This window comes from Microtus pennsylvanicus, unplaced genomic scaffold (assembly GCF_037038515.1).
Source record: "Microtus pennsylvanicus isolate mMicPen1 unplaced genomic scaffold, mMicPen1.hap1 Scaffold_48, whole genome shotgun sequence".
NCBI lineage: Eukaryota > Metazoa > Chordata > Mammalia > Rodentia > Cricetidae > Microtus > Microtus pennsylvanicus.
In genome coordinates, this window is record NW_027460982.1 from 1,542,156 (window position 1) to 1,559,839 (window position 17,684).

Genomic DNA, 17,684 nt, shown 5'->3' on the forward strand with positions numbered 1-17,684 from the left:
TGTAGCTTTGGAGCCTTTCCTGGAACTAGCTTTTGCAGATTTCTTTCTTTCTTTCTTTCTTTCTTTCTTTCTTTCTTTCTTTCTTTCTTTCTAGCTTTTGCAGATTTCTTTCTTTCTTTCTTTCTTTCTTTCTTTCTTTCTTTCTTTCTTTCTAGCTTTTGCAGATTTCTTTCTTTCTTCCTTCCTCTTTCTTTCTTTCTTTCTTTCTTTCTTTCTTTCTTTCTTTCTTTTTTAATTTAGTTTTAGTTTTTTGAGGCAGGGTTTCTCTGCACCTTTGGAGCCTGTCCTGAAAAAGGGCAGGCTGGTTTAGAACTCAAGGAGATTAGCGTACCTCTGCTTCCTAAGGGCTGGGATTAAAGGCATGCTCCGCCACCATGACCAACCAGCTGAGCTGTGTCTTTAAGCACAGAATAATTCTATGGGAGGTGCTCTTGTCACTCAGGACTCACTAGCCAATCAGGCCCTCCAGGTGACCTGCCAGTCAGAAGTTGTACAGGATCCTTCCGGTGGTGGCCACTTTCAAGCTTGACTTTGAAGAGAATTCGGCGTCAGTGGTTTTGTGTGTTCTACTGTGAGTGCAGGGAGCTGAGCAGGGAGCATGGACAAGCTGGAAAACCATGACGTGGTGAGCTTGGGGTTATCCTCAGACTGAGAGGAGCGGCTAGTTGAGCCATGGGAGACAGTGTGGTGCATCCTCCTCTAAGCTGGGTGGGAGCTGGTGACCAGATGCAGAGTTAATCATATTTCTGCCTGGTCCTGCTGGTACTCCATGCCCCAGCAGGGTCTGTGTGATCCTGTGTGATTCTGCATGATCTTTGAAATTCCTGAGCTGGCTGGCAGCCTCTGAGTAATTTACTATCCTTACTGCGTCTGCTCAGAGATTTGGGAGTGGGACTGTGCTTTGAAATACCCTTATTGTTGACTTCACTGTGACATGTGGGCTCCCTTAGTGCTTGTATTGTCGCAGTGGAACACAGATTTGCCAAAGACAGATAGCTCTGTTTCCTCTAGTATCTTCCAGAAGTTCTTCACTTGGAACATTTAATATTTAGGTTTAGGATCCATCTGGAGTTAATTGTGTGGAGCTTGTAACAGTATTTCTTGTATAGAGTAGCACTCCACTGCTAAATTGTAGAAGCGTAGAATTGATGGTAATAGAATTACCAGTTCTTAGGAGACATTAAGTCACAAAATAGAATTTCGGTAAGGGAGAGCTGCATCCCAAATACCCCAAAGGCAATGGTATTCTAACCTTTTAGAGATTAGTATGATAAAATATAAAAGTTTGGTCCCCAGGATTAACCAGCTACATTCCCATCACAAAGGAGACAAGCCTGATTTACAACCAGCACAAATGCCCATCCGTCCATTAAAAAACTGGCTTCTAAATGCTGTTCAAGGAGCCATTACAGGGTCACAACTAACATTAAGTCCTGCTGTGCCATAAACGTATATTAATTCTATGATTAATTTCCAGTCTTTTTGAAAAGTGTTTTTGAGTCAAGGTCTCCTAATTTGATTGAGATGTGCTTGAACCCTGTCTGTAGCCCCACAAGGCATTGTCCTTGTTCTCCTCTTGACTAAACACTCTAAACCTTGGATTACATGTCTGCAGCACCACACAGTTCTAAAATTACCACACAGTTCTAAAATTGTGTTTGAGTCACATAGTGGACTGTCCATTGCAGAATAGGGAAAGGATTTGTGTGTGGAGCATGGCTTCTCCCTTCAGACCAGAAGAGGAGGAACATTGTTCTGTGTTCACTGTAGGGGGAAACAGACTAGATAATGGCTAGGTCACAGACTGCACTGTAGGGGTCTCCATTCTAAAGAAGGACTGATGGGGCCTGGTGAGTGACTTTCTGTGTAATTTCCCTGCAGGTATTAATTCCTTCCATGTGAATGAAGACAGACAGAATTGGTGGGTGTACAATTTAGGGAGGATAGCTTGAACTACTAAGTATTCAGTTTCCAATTAGAGAGCTCTCCTATGCAGATATGTACAATCTTAGTTGACATTGTTAAGTTAGCTGAAAGGTTTGAGAAACAGGCAATTGACTGTAACACCATCACATCACAACACTCAGTGGCTAACATTTTACATGGAACAAAGTTATACAGTCTCTTATTAATGGCACTCTTTCTCTCAGGGAAAGGACTACTCCATTTCAAATTTAGTATAGATAAATGTTCTATTTTCTTTTATCATTTTAAAGCATCAATTATTGGTATCATTTTTAACCTTCATTATCTTTAGATGAATTACTGCTATATTTTCAATATTTCCTAGCTTAAGAATTTCATTCCATTCTTTCTTAAGTGCTGTTTATTTATTTATATCAGTTTAGAGCAGGGTTTCTTAACCTTGTTGGTCACAGCTTCCTTTGGGGGATCAAATGATCCTGTCACAGGACTGGACCAAGACCATCAGAAAGCACGGATATTTTATATTATAATTCATAACAGTAGCAAAAATATATTTATAAAGGAGCAGTGAAAATAATTTTATAGTTGGGGGTTCAACACATCAGGAGGAACTGTTTTAAATGGTCACAACATTAGGAAGATTGAGAACAATTGGTTTATATCAGTGTCTCCTGTAGCTCAGGCTTTCCTCACACTATGTAATTGAGAATTGCTTTGAACACCTAATCCTGCCTCTGCTACCCAGTGCTAGAAAGGTAGTCCTGCAACTCTAACCAGGATGGACTTTGACTGGTCTGTGGAAAGGAGAAATAGATCAGTGAATGAGTACCCTCCAACTTCTCTAGATTTTATTGTGAATTTACAAGTGGAGTAGGACCGATGTAAGAATTTAGTTCAGTGACCAACTGTAAAGCAAGCATAGTCACAACAGAAAAGGGAATTGGCAAGAAAAAGGGTGAAAGATTTCCTGCTGGGGCAGTAGTTGTCATTAGCAATGAGTAGTGACACACCATAAACTCTGCATTCAAGAATCTATATAAAAACATAATTAAACCAAATTACTGTAGTTACAGTAGTTCAAGCAAACTAGAAGAACTGGGTAAAAGCATGTGGTCCTGCCTAACATGACTGTATACCCTGAGAGAAATGATGTGAGTTGTACTTGGTGTGCTCTAATACAGATCCCTAGTCTCTGGAGCACACAACCATGAAGCTTGTTTGAACTTTTTAAACGTATTCTTTTGATATTGTAATTACATTATTTTTACTATCTGTCTCTAGCTTCCAACTGTTCTCATGGACCCTTTATTGTGTTCTAATCCATGGCCTCTTTTTGTTTAACAATCACTGCTTGAATGTGACCTGGGTTTGGTTACAAGACCTCCCAGCTATGAAGTAAAGGGTTGACTACACTGGACATTGAGTGTGTAATAGAATATGTACACATAGGATCATGTGCCTTGGAGGAAGAACAGGAATTGCTCTGGGAAAATGGAAGATTTTACTAAACTATAAATTAGGGTCTTGTCTCACCATAGTGTGGAAGGAAACCTGGAGGGGTTTTGGTCTCTGAGATATTTGATCTCTGTTCACCCAGTAGGCTAACTGCTAATGTCTTGAAGCCCAGCTGGGTGGTTCTAGCTAATGAAGGACTCTACTTGGCAGTCAGTATCACCGTAGGAGGTAGCTTACAGGTTCTTTTCAGGATTCTCTTGTTCTGCTGATTGGAGATGTGAGGAGGACCACAAAGCCATGCCATGGTAAATGTAGGGGCCACTGTCCCCAGACCAGGAAGAGCAGGTTGGCTGAGCTATTAGCTGCTTGGAAAGCAATGGACCATGATCCAGACATGTTCTGTTAGTTTGTGTGGTGATCTGGGTAGTGGCCCTTGGCCTCTGAGCTTTGTTGAGTGTGGATTCCCTGGGGGAGGGAGAGGCTGTGCCATACTGGTGTGGGAGACTATGAGCTTACAATATTGTTGCCTCATGTTGTGTAATTGATAATTTCTTTGAACACCCAATCCTGCCTCTGCTGCCCAATGCTGGGTAGATAGTCCTGAAACTCCTTCAGGACAGAGTCTTGACTGGTTTGTGAGAAGGAAAAATAGTCCAGCTAGTGAGTGACCTCCAGTATCTCAGTCTTTTAGTGCTTGCTTATAAATGAAGAGGGATCTGTGCAAGAACTGAGTACATAGGTCAATCTTGAAGCTGGTATATTCACAGTGCAGAAAGTGAGAGACAGGACAGTGGTTGAGAACTCTCCTACTTCAACAGTAGTTGAGATTAGCAATGTTTAGCTATTTACTAATTACCTAATTAGGAATTCAGTAATCAATTTTAGATGCTCCATAAATGTCCTGATGGCCATTTCTTGTTGTCCACAGGCCAGGGCAATCAAGAATCTAAATAAAGAACTGACCTTCTCATAAAACCAAATTGCTATAGTTATAGTAGTTCAACCAAAATAGATCTGAGTAAAATGTAGCCCACCTAACAGGACTGTTATTTTACTGGTTTTAAATATATATCCAGAGATGAAAGGTTTGAGAAATCTTTGATGTGCTCTAATATAAATCTCTAGTTTCTGAAGCACATGGCCATGAATCCTGTTTCAACTTTTCAAAATATTATTTTGAGATTATAATTATATCATATCCGCATTCTCTTTCCTGTCCCCACGCTTTACCATGACCCCTTATTATCTTCTAGTTCATGGCCTATTTTTCTTTAACAACGGTTGTAAATGTGACCCATGTTTGGCTGCAGGATTTCCCAGGTATGACGTGATAGGTTGGCTGCACTGCACATTGAGTGTGTAATAGAAGGTGTATTCAAAGGACCCTGTGCTTTGGATGAGGAATGGGATATGTGCTAGGAAAGTGGATGACTGTCTACTAAAATACAAACTTTCTGGTCTAGAACCCTGTCTACTGGGCTGGAAGGGCAGAATAGGAATTACTGTGCTGTCTGGTGATCTCTGATCACCCATTAGGGGAGCTGAAAATATTCTGAGGCCCAGCATGGTGGCCTTAGCCAATGAGGGACTCTGGACATCTTAGCAAGCAGGAATAATAGTGGCAGGTAGCTTGCAGGTTCTTTCCAGGATTCTTTTCTACTTTTGTTGTAAGGAGTTGTAAGAATGACCAGTAGTTATGCCATGTGAGTGTAGGGTGTTCAGATTAGGTCTGTTGAGCTGTAATTTCTGCTGGGATTTGGATGGACCATGAGCCAGGCTGTGGTTCTGTTGCTCTATGTAATGACCTGTGCAGTGCCCCTTGTCTTCTGAGCCTCCCCGTGTATGGATTTCCCGGGGAGAGGGAGACTCCGCAGCCCTGGCATGGTAGGATATTGTGCTTGTAATCTCATTGTCCAGTGTACATACAGAGCCATGCTTTTGGTGTACAGTGGAAAGAAAAATTTGAAAACTGATAATCTGGTTCCTAGATGTTCTGAATATTGCAGTCTACTTTCAAGTTTGTCTGATAAATGTCTCAAATGGTTTAAAAGCTGGTAGAACTATGGTGATGTTGATTGTCTTTTAGCAATACAGGATTAAAATGCTTCTAACTTTCTGCTACCACCAGCTGCAATGGTGTAATTCAGTGATGTTTAGTTCCAGGGGACAAAGGGAGTTTCTGTGCTACAGAGGTTTCTTAGGTTTTTATGGTGTTGGGCAGGTAGATAGAGCAGAATCTATATCTTGCACTAAAATCCATTTGACAGGAAACAGAAGTTATTCTATTTTGTTTTGGGATTGATCTTCAGTGTGTCTGGGTTTACCTGAAAACACAAGGAGGTCTAAGGGGCTGCATAACCATAGCAGGAGATCATCTCTTTTTGCAGAGAGGGCTCTAGAGCATGAGGCCTCTCTGGAAGAAATAACAGTAGCTGGAAGGTCAGAAACAACAGTTTAAGGATCACATTGAAGTAATTTTGTGAAAATTGTGAAGACTTTATTTAATTTCCATACACATAGAATCATAGGTAGTTGGGTAAAATTGGTCAGGATCACACGTTTCCTGACTGTTTCCTTTGGTCTTTTGATTAATAGCTGACTATATTTTCCTTCCTTTGCTCTTGGCTTTTTCTCTCCATCCTCTTTATTCTTTCCCAAATATCATGCACATTCTTGAATCATCAGCTTTATGGTAATTTTTTCCCTGAGACAGGGTTTCTCTGTAGCTTTGGAGCTTGTCCTGGAACTCACTTTGTAGACTAGACTGGCATCAAACTCACAGAGATCCTGCTGTCTCAGCCTCCTGAGTGGTGGGATTAAAGGTATATACCACCTCCACCCAGAAAGAAGTCATATTATGTCAATCTGTGTACTATTTTTTGATAATCCCATTGATTACTCTGAGTGCTTCCAATATGAATGTAGCTTTGTAATAGCTTTCCTGTTATAATTCTTTGGGAATTGCCATTGCACTGTATTCATTTATGGTGCAAATTTACCCTACACATCATCTTAATATTGATGCATCATGTTTCCAAATACCATTTATTTACTTCTTTATTTATTTAGGTTTTGTTGCTCTTATTCTTAATCTGTGAGAGACTTTTGGTTTATTGGAAAAAAAGGTATTATGGATGTTGGCAGGTGGCTCAGCACATATTCATTCTGGAGGTGACCTGAGTTCAGATACCTACACTCAAGTTGTGAGGCTCATAACTCTAGCATTTTAGATCCAGGGCATCTGAACCCCCTTTTTGTATGTTACTTGTATATATATATGGAAGATATTGTCACTCATTGCCAAACATATGCAAAAAGCAGCAGTAAACTTGTTTTCAAAAGTGCTTGTGACTTATAAAGCAATTAGAGTAAAACAAGCTGCTCTAGGTGTCCACAGATTCTTTAAAAATCTGTGATCTTGCATTTTGTTTTTAAATGTTTTCATTTCCTCACTTTGATTGTAGACCTACAGGCAATCATCAATCAGGGGGAGCAAAATGGTGTCTAAATGATCCTAACAGACATCCTTTTCTTTACTATAAGATAATGAGATTTTTTTAAGTAGTCAAAACTATTTTCTATGAAAAAACATGAGAAGGTTTCAAGTGAATCTCTCCAATTTTTGTAGAACAGCTCTCCTCACCCAAGCCATTTTCTATTTTTGTAAAGGATAAAGAACAGAAGTGTACAGGATGAGTGCTAGTCACTGATTTCTTAGAGTTTGATTTTGATTAGAATCTTCTAGTTTTTATTTAAAGGAGCATAATATGTCTTTGTCAGTGCTATCAATCTATGTTGTTGATTTTATTCATTGTTATCTAAGTATATTGTTTATTTTCTGGAAAATAATGGTCTCACCAATTTCTTATTCAGATTTCTCATGTTATGAGTTCCTTGAGTTTTTGTTTGTTTGGAAAGTTTCTGTGGAGAGACAGTTTTAGTTTTATCTTTTTTATCTTAATTTTTTTTCTTCTTTTCATTTCCTGGCATATCTATCTTTGTTTGTGTTTTTGCTGCTTAAGTTATTGATATAATTAGTACATTGCCTTGGATCTTAAGATCTTCTTGCATATTAGCCTCAGCTATCAGAATGTTATTGCTTAGAGTAATCTCAGAAAATACCAATTGAGAGTATGCCTAGATAAGAATATCTGATTAGGGTATCTGGGAGAGATTGTATTGATTTTGATTGATATAGGTAGGCTCTTCCACTGAGTTGGCAATATCTCTGAGCACAAAGCTCTGAGCACAAGACAGTGACAAAACAAGAGGGAAAGTCAGAAAACAATGATTCCACATGTTTTGCCTTTAGTTATCAGCTTGAGTATCTATCCTAAGCTCTCATAAGGAGGAACTGTGAAATAGGGTTAACAACCAAATAAACATGTTCACCACCTGAGTTGCTTTTGATTGCATAATTTAATAACAGCAATAGAAGAAAGTTGGAACAAAAATGGGATTCAAAGGGGATTTTGTTGCTACAAAGGACCTGGAAATGGACTCTTATAAGAATGCTGAAGAGATCAGAAAACTGGACAAAGAGCTTAATCAGCTGTTTTTGTAGGACATAAACGAAGGGAATGTTGAGAGTAATGGCACACAGTGGAGGTCAAGGTCATAGGATTTTAGTGGGCAGTAGACTTTTCAGGGAACCATGGAGTTGGCCTGACCTAACTGCCTTGAAAGACATGTGTCATGGGCTTTTCAGGTTAAAGCCCATGGTTCCTGGGTCACAATATACCTCCCAGTTCCTGACAGACTGTTGCATTCCCTCAGGCAGTGAAGCATTCAGGCTGATTTGTGCTTCTTTGTACAATTCCTTAGTAGTCAAGGAACAGGACATTTGAACTTAGACATTAATTGTGTGTATGCTGTATAGCTTGCAAACTTCATTATATTCTGGTATAGACAGAGGTTGTTTAGTCATTTCCCCACTATCCACACCCTTAGTAATTATACAGAACTTATATTAATTATAAGACTGCATATCCAATAGCTTAGGCTTCTTATTAAATAACTTTTACATCTTAAATTAACCCAATTCATCTGTGTATTGCCACATAGCTGTGGCCTACCAGTAAGGTTCCATCCAGCATCTGTCTCCTTCAGTGGCTACATGGCATCTCCCTGACTTTGCCTTCTTTTCTCCTCTATCTCTGCTTGGAATTCTCACCTTTTTTTATTCTGTGCTACCATAGGCCCAAAGTGGTTTCTTTATTAACCAATGGGAATAAAACATATTCACAGCATACAGAGGGGAATTTTGTCTACATAAAAAAGAAGGTTTTAACTTTGATATAGCAAGATTACATATAACAAAACCATATCAAGCAAGAATTATAGTTACAATATTTAGTCCATTTACATTTGGCAAATTAAGAAAAATACTCTATCATGTATTCTATTTTTGTGAGTCTAAAGTTTTATATCTAATCTATCTTTTATAATAATAAAATGGTCTTTCTTCAACTCCACCAAAGACTCTAGAAGGATATATATTACTTAACTAATTATAAGTACTTCCAAAACTCTAGAATTGACAAAGACATCTTGCTGACTGGACAGTCACCCAAAGTTCTTCTGTAACATTAGGGCATCCATCTTCAGTCTAGAGGCCCATAGTGTCTGGTAGACTTTTCCATGAAGCAGAAAATTTCAAAGACAGTTCCACTTATATTGGTACTTTCCCAGTCACCTTTTTTCTGTGTCTTGCAGAATGTCTAGCAGATTCTTTCATGAAGCAGGATATGTCTCACCTTTTTTAGGCAACTTTATATTAGTCCTTTTTTCTAGGTCCTGCATGTTCAGTTTATACAACATACCATCAAGCAATCCAGTCAAGAGCAGTTTCTTGCCCAAGTGGCTAGCCTAGTCACATTGAAGGCAAATTCCATAATAAGTTCCTTCAATGCCCATCAACCCCTCTGAAATAATTGGTGCTACCAGAAGGATTCATGTCTTACTGTCATGAAGAGGCATAAATTTTAAAAACATTTAAAATGCCATATTCTATGTCTTTGAAAGATTTGAAGAATACCTATCCATATGAAATATATCTCTGTACATCTAGAAAACCTAACTAACATGACTACAAGTTTATCTATTATAAATGACTATCCATTAATTTGTATTTCTTAACTATACATTGTCATAAATGAACTGAACAAATATAATACCTTAAACAAGAGCAGAGATTTATTTAACAAAATTGACCTTAAATTTATATCAATAGACTTCCACTGTTTCTCTGATCTTTCAGGTTTTTACCCCTGATATCTGACTCCCAGTTTTTATTGATAAAGATTAATTAGTTAATGTTTTATCTGACCCCTTAAAAATATGCTTAATAAACAGAAAGGGGCAATTAAGACACCTAGATATAGATTGCATAGTAGTTTTTTAACTTTATTTTTTTTTAATGCTAATGGAAAAGAAATGGCAGCTGTGGAGAAAGTTAAAAGTTGTAACCTTTCATTTTTTATTTAGAAAAAAGGGGAAATGTTGTACAACATTAACTGAAGATGTGTTACATTTATTTATGCTGTGGAATGTTTGTTTAATGATGCAAGAGTGTGTTGCATTCTTTTATGTTGCATTTTTTAACTCTGAAGCAGCGTTACTTTGCCTGCCTAAAACAACTGATTGGTCTAACAAAGGTCTGAATGGCCAATAGCTAGGCAGGAGAGGGATAGGTTGGGATGCCAGACAGCGAGAATAAATAAAAGGAGGAAGAGAGAAGGACTGAGGACCAAAAAGAGAAGGAGGAGAATGTCAGGGACCAGCCACCCAGCTTCACAGTTAGCCACAGAGTAAGTAGTAAAGAAAGGTATATAGAATAAAGGTAAAATCCCAAAGGCAAAGGTAGATAGAATAATGTAAAATAAGAAAAGTTGACTAGAACCAAGCTAAGGCTGGGCATTCATAGGTAAGGATAATCCTTCATGTGATTTATTTGGGAGCTGGGTGGTGGGCTCCCAAAAGAACCAAACAGTAAAAAACTAACTACAGGATGAATCATCTGTGGGTATATGCCCAAGACTGGTATAACAGAATCCTGAGGTAGATCTATTTCCAATTTTCTGAGGAACTGCCATTGTGATTTCCATAGTAGCTATATAAGTTTGTAAAGGTTTTTTCCCCATAGATAACCAGAGTGTTATAGCTAAAGTGCTGCATAGCTTATACCAGTTTATATTTTAAGAGTTTTTGGTGACTTGAAATTATTAGGCCTGTTCATATCCCAATATCTGAGTTGGGAGTCCCAGAACCACCTGCTACTCTAGATTCAGGGGATCTGACACCCTCTTTTCTTATATGTCACCTGTATATACATGGAAGACATTCTTTCTCACAAATAAACATATATAAATTGTGGGGATAAGCTTCTTTTCAAAAATCCTTGTGACTCATAAAACAATTAGAGCAAAACAAGTTGCTTTAGGTATATAGTACAAATCATACACTGTTTCTTTAAAAATTTGTTATCTTGCATTTGGTTTGAAAAAGTTTTTATTTCCCCACTATGATGCAGACTTACAGGCAATCTTCAGTCATAGGAAACAAAATGGTGCCTAAGTGATGTTAATCAATATAGTTTTCTTTTTATAAGAGAATGGGATCCTTTTAGTAATCAAAACTCTTAGTGGATCAGCTCTCCTCACCCAATCCATTGTCTATTATCAGCAAAGGAGAGAAGTCATACACAGGATGACTGCTGGCCAGTGATTTCTTGTTATTTAATTTTGGTTAGTATCTTGTCATTCTATTTAAGGAACTATGATATGTATTTGTAGGCCTGTCTTTGTGTCTTGTTTCACCTATGATACCATCTATATTGTTGATTTTATTAATTATTATCTAAATTTATTGTTGTTTCCTTATAAAATGACAGATTTTCATTATTCTTTTTCAGAAAATTTACTATATTATGAGGTCCCTGAGCATTTCTCGGTTTAGGAAGTGTCTGTGGAGAAACAGTTTTAGTTTTCTCTTCTTGAACTTAGAGGCTTACTTTTTCTCATTTCTTTTTTTTGGAAATGTGTCATATTTTTATTAGAGATCAAACATAGCATATATGCCTTTGTGCACAAATTTAATAACACATAGAAAGTATAGAACATTATCATTGTCCATGCAATCACACAGGTTGTTGGGATCCCATGTTAGGGTGACATCTGTTGGAGTCAAGTCTTGACAAGTTTATATGTTCCACCAGGGTAGGATCATGTGGATTAGAAATGTTAGACAAAAACAAAAAAGAAAGAAAAACACAAAGACACAGAATAGAGTTGGGAAGGTAACCCAGTGAATACTGAATTCTCATTTATGTTCCATATGCTTTATATACCCCAATCCAAAAGCAGGGGAAGAAGACAAGACTTCTTTACCATAATACAAACAAGGAAAAAACAAACTACTTACCTCTACAATACCTGTACCATCAAGTCACTCTCTCCTAAGTTAAGTTGGTTAGGCAGGACACACAGCCACCACACCTGAGGTCAAACATCCTGTAGGTAGATACACCTTGGGTCAAAATCCCTATCATAACCTTGAAGGAGCAAGAATAGGCCTGAATTCAGAACCTTTGGTCAAGGTGAAATGGATTCACATCCATGGGCTCTAGTAACAGATAAACAAATGCACATACTTGAGTCATTTTGATTTGGACAAATTTGCAATATATTTAAGATTCTATCATCTGATTCCACTGGAGATATTCTGAATTTTGGCTTAAACTTACCTTTTGTTTTTTAGCTCAATCTTTGAAGTTTGTAGACCTGAAAGTCTGCTTTAAATATTCACTTATCTTAATGTTGATTAATTAATAATATATATGATTATATGTAAGAAAGTAGGATGTTGAAATTTTATTTAACATCATAAGAATAAAATATTTTGATATTTAATAATAATTTTGAAAGATTTATAATGAAAAGTGTTTAATAACTTTCAATTATTTACAGAAGTAGAAAATAGAGTAACACATATTTTCTTAATTATTTGACTTTTATTGTGGTCTGTCTATATTTTACAATCTTTTAAGAAGATTATAATTATTAAGTAAAAATGTCGTGTATCATTAAGAAGAGATAAAAGGAGACCAACCATAAGATTCCAAAGAACCAGAGCAAACTTAAGACCAAAGCTGAAGAACTTAAAGCATTACATTTCAAACTATTATTACAAACTCATTATAATAACAAATTATGATCCTGGCATAAAAATAGACTAAAAGGTTAGTAGAATAATGGATAAATCTCCCAAACTATATCCAAACACTTACGGTCAAGTGTAATTTATCATTCTATCAAAAGTTCAATAGGGAAAATATGTTCTCTTCCAGAAATACTATTGTGAAACAGGTTATTCATTTGTAAATAATGAATTGGGGCTCTTCCTTTAAAGTATGCATGAAAGTTGGGTCAAAATGGATGAAAAACTTTAATGTAAAACCTGAAATTACAAAACTATATTTTTAGAAGAAAATGTAGGGCAAATCTCAAATGATTTTGGTTTGAGAATATGTCCTTTTTATTGTTGATAGCTACAATCTCAGAAGTAGAATGAATAGAATGAAAAAATAGACAAATAAGACCACATATAATTAAAAGCACTCCGCATAACAAAGTAACTTGTAAACATGAAAAGAAAACTGAGAGAATAGCTGACTATATCACCAAACACCTTATCTAACAAGGGAATAAATCTAAAGTTTCGTAAGAAATTATTCAAAGCAAAGCAAAATGTAAATAAAAGCAAAACCAAACAGTATGCTCAAACGATAGGTAAAATACTTGAAAATGAAAATGTGTTCATCATTAATATTAGTATTTGAATTTCATAAATTTTTAATTGTTGTATTAGCTGTTTTTTTTACAGAAAGTATATTTTTCTTTTGATATAGCAACGATTTTTTCATTTTATTTTTTTTAGTTGTTGCACAAAAAAATTTCCACCTCCTCCCCGTTTCCCATTTCCCTCCCCCTCCTCGCACACATCGCCCCCCTCCCCCTACTTTCCTCCCCCTCTCCCCCTCTCTCCCACTCCATTCCCCCTCCCTCTCCAGAATGAAGAACAGTCCAGATTCCCTGCCCTGCGGTAAGTCCAAGGTCCTCCCATTTCTATCCAGGACCAGGAAGGTGAGCATCCAAACAGGCTAGGCTCCCACAAAGCCAGTTCATGTATTAGGATCGAAACCTAGTGCCATTGTCCTTGGCTTCTCATCAGCCTTCATTGTCCACCACGTTCAGAAAGTCCGGTTTCATCCCATGCTTATTCAGTCCCAGTCCCGCTGGCCTTGGTGAGCTCCTAATAGATCAGTTCCACTGTCACAGTGGGTGGGTGCACCCCTAGTGGTCCTGACTTCCTTGCTCATGTTCTCCCTCCTTCTGCTCCTCATTTGGATCTTAAGAGCTCAGTCCGGTACTCCAATTTGGGTCTCTGTCTCTGTCTCGATCCATCGCCAGATGAAGGTTCTAAGGTGATATGCAAGATATTCATCAGTATGGCTATTTCAGGTTCCCTCTCCTCAGTTGCTCAAGGTACTAGCTGGGGACATCTCCCTGGACACCTGCGAGTCCCTCTAGAGTCAAGTCTCTTGCCAACCCTAAGATGGCTCCCTTAATCAGGATATGTATTTCTCTGCTCCCGTGTCCACCTTTCCTTTATCCCAACCATCCCATTCCCCCAAGCTCCCCCCATTCTCCCCTTCTCATGTTTCTCACCCCATTTCCCCTTAGCCCCATTCCACCTCACCCCCAAGTTCCCAGGTTTTGCACTGCAATCTTGTCTACTTCCCATATCCAGGCGGATGACTATATGTTTTCTTTGGGTTCACCTTACTATTTAGCTTCTCTAGGATCACAAATTATATGCTCAATGCCCTTTATTTATGGCTAGAAACCAATTATGAGTGAGTACATCCCATGTTCATCTTTTTGGGTCTGGGATACCTCACTCAGGATAGTGTTTTCTATTTCCATCCATTTGCATGCAAAATTCATGAAGTCATTGTTTTTTACTGCTGAGTAGTACTCTAATATGTATATATTCTACACTTGCTTCATCCATTCTTCCATTGAAGGGTGTCTAGGTTGTTTCCAGGTTCTGGCTATTACAAATAATGCTGTTATGAACATAGTTGAACAAATGCTTTTGTCATATGATAGGGCATCTCTTGGGTATATTCCCAAGAGTGGTATTACTAGATCTTAGGGTAGGTTGATCCCGAATTTCCTGAGAAATTGCCACACTGATTTCCAAAGTGGTTGCACAAAATTGCATTCCCACCAGCAATGGATGAATGTGCCCCTTACTCCACAACCTCTCCAGCAAAGGCTATCATTGGTGTTTTTTATTTTAGCCATTCTGACAGGTGTAAGATGGTATCTCAAAGTTATTTTGATTTGCATTTCCCTGATTACCAAGGAGGATAAGCATGGCCTTAAGTGTCTTTTGGCCATTTGAATTTCTTCTGTTGAGAATTCTCTGTTCAATTCAGTGCCCCATTTTTTAATTGGGTTAATTAGCATTTTAAAGTCTAGTCTCTTGAGTTCTTTATATATTTTGGAGATCAGACCTTTGTCTGTTGCAGGGTTGGTGAAGATCTTCTCCCAGTCAGTGGGTTGCCTTTTTGTCTTAGTGACAGTGTCCTTTGCTTTACAGAAGCTTCTCAGTTTCAGGAGATCCCATTTATTCAATGTTGCGCTTAATGTCTGTGCTGCTGGGGTTGTATGTAGGAAGTGGTCTCCTGTTCCCATATGTTGTAGAGTACTTCCCACCTTCTCTTCTATCAGGTTCAGTGTGTTCAGACTGATATTGAGGTCTTTGATCCATTTGGACTTGAGTTTTGCGCATGGTGATAGATATGGATCTATTTTCATTCTTCTACAGGTTGACACCCAGTTATGCCAGCACCATTTGTTGAAGATGCTTTCTTTTTTCCATTATATACTTTTAGCTTCTTTATTGAAAATCAGGTATTCATAGGTCCCTGAGCATTTCTTGGTTTAGTAAGTTTCTGTGGAGAAACAGTTTTAGTTTTCTTTTCTTGATCTTAGAGGCTTACCTTTTCTCATTTCTTGACCTATCTGTGTTTTTTAGTTCTTCATGTTTAATATGGTTAATATATTGATTTTGTGTTTAAAAAAATCTTCTTCTCATATATTGTCAGCTCCACCTTAATTAGCTTCAGCTGTCAACATGATGTAGATTAGAGTCATCTTGAGAGAACATCAGTTGAGGCTTTGCCCAGATCAAAATAGCTACTAACTATGGGAAAATTATGTTGATTGATGATTCATGTGGGAAGGCTCTTCTCTTCCACTCATGGTTTCAATACCCTAAGAATGTGGGACTGAGAGGGTTAAGAAGGCTAGCTGAACAAGAAAGAGTGACTAAGCAAGAGCAAAAACCAGTAAACATTTTTCCTTATTGTCTCTTGCCTTCATTTTGTAACTTGAATTTCTATCCTAAGCTTCCACAGTTGTGGGTTGTGATCTGGAAATATCAGTCAAAGAAACCTGTTTATTACCTCACATGCTTTTTTTTAGAGAATTTAATCACAGCAAGAAATGAATAAATTAGGTCAAAATGTGGTACACCAAAAGTGATTTTGTTGCTGGGTAGAATGTGGGAACGTTGTCTTTTGGAGGATTGTGGAGGATATTAGAACTTTAGGTGGCAAAAGCCATAGAAAACTGTACAGAGCTTAATTAACTATTCCTGTAGGACTAGGAATATGGGGGTGTTGAAAGTAATGCACACAGGGGAGCTTGAGTTCATTGGATTTCAGTGGGAAATAGACTTCATGAAAAATATATCTATGGGTCATTTGTATAATATTTTCTTCCCAAATCATTCCAATTTTCTCCATTCCCTGAGAAGTTGAGTAAGGCAAACTTAAAAAGTAGTTGGGAGATTTCTTAGACAAAGCATTGCTTCTGTTGGGTATTTATTACTGATGATTTATTTAGGTCTACAGTGGAAAAAAAATGAGTGATGTGGATAGAAACAAAAAGTCAGTTTTGTGGAGAAAAACAACACTAGGAAGATTCAAATGGCAGTCCTGTCGTGAAAAAGAGGACAAAATTTCAAGAAGTTTAGAACCATTAAAGAGAAGGCCCTTCTTATTATTTGAAGCCTAGGAAGGTAACTTAGGGAAAGATTTCATCTATCTAAGTCTTCAATTTCTCAAAGGAATAGGCAACCTGATTCCTAATCTGAGAAAGCAACTTCATGCAGAAGCTGCTGGAACTCTGAACCAAGCATAGTAGCATCCATAACAACTTAGAAGCCAAACTGTGTGTGTTGTGGAGGGACCCATGTTGTATTGTTTCTGGAAAAAAGAAAGAAGCAAAATTTATAGGTCATAAATTCTTCCTCTTTAGTTTCAGCTGAACATGGTTTTGTCCATCTGTGTTTGGCAGAGTCAGAAATCCACTGAGGAGACTGTGAAACTTTATTGCATGAAGCTGTGAAGATGAAGACAGAGTTGTATTTTTAGATGATAGGATGTTGTAATACCCAAGCTATGAGATATCTGCCATGGAGAACTACATATAGGAGGTAGATATATACATATATATATAATAAATATATAAGGATATATGTATATAATTTTTCATGAATAGTGCTATCTAAGCTCTTTGAAAATGAGTCCCTACCTGTCTGAGGCACAGCTAAATGATTTGTTGTTTGCCCTACTGAGTTTTAGTGTTACCATGAACCAATCTTCCCTCACTGTGTCCACATTTCTCTCTCTCTCTTTTCAAAATTTATTCTTCTTGTAAACACAGGCTGCTTATTCATTTCCCAGGCACCCAGACCTGAATAATCACACAGAAACTATATTAATTACAGCACTGTTTGGCCTACTAGCTCAGGCTTTTTATTAATTTGCTCTTTCATTTTAACCCATTTCTATTAATCTCTGTGTCACCACGAGGCTGTGGCCTACTGATAAGGTTCTGGGGCGTCTTTCTGCTTTGGCAGCTACATGGCCTCTCTTATATTCTGCCTACTCTATATATCTCTTCCAACCTGGCTATATTCTTCCTTGCCAAAGCAGCTTTATTCATTAACCAATAAAAGCAACACTTATACAGAAGGACATCACACATCACTTTTCTTATAATATATCCCAACTGCAGTTTTTCTGTTCTCCATTTCTCTCAGTCCTCTCCACTACTCCCTTCTCCACCAGATCCACTCAGTCTTCATTTCCTTTCAGAATAGAGCAGACACACAAGAGATATCAATAAAGCCATGCATAGCAAATTGAAATTAGACTAGGCACATAT

At 37.7% G+C, this 17,684-nt stretch overlaps 1 protein-coding gene across 1 annotated transcript in view; it reads left to right on the top strand.

The window, feature by feature from the left end:
* The first annotated feature begins 537 nt into the window (after positions 1–537).
* LOC142842290 (uncharacterized) overlaps positions 538–17,684 on the top strand; it is a 31,156-nt gene continuing 14,009 nt past the window's right edge. The window contains exon 1 of the mRNA XM_075959111.1: positions 538–625. Coding sequence (XP_075815226.1) covers positions 599–625 — 27 coding nt within the window. The 5' untranslated portion in view covers positions 538–598. The remainder of the gene's footprint in view (positions 626–17,684) is intronic.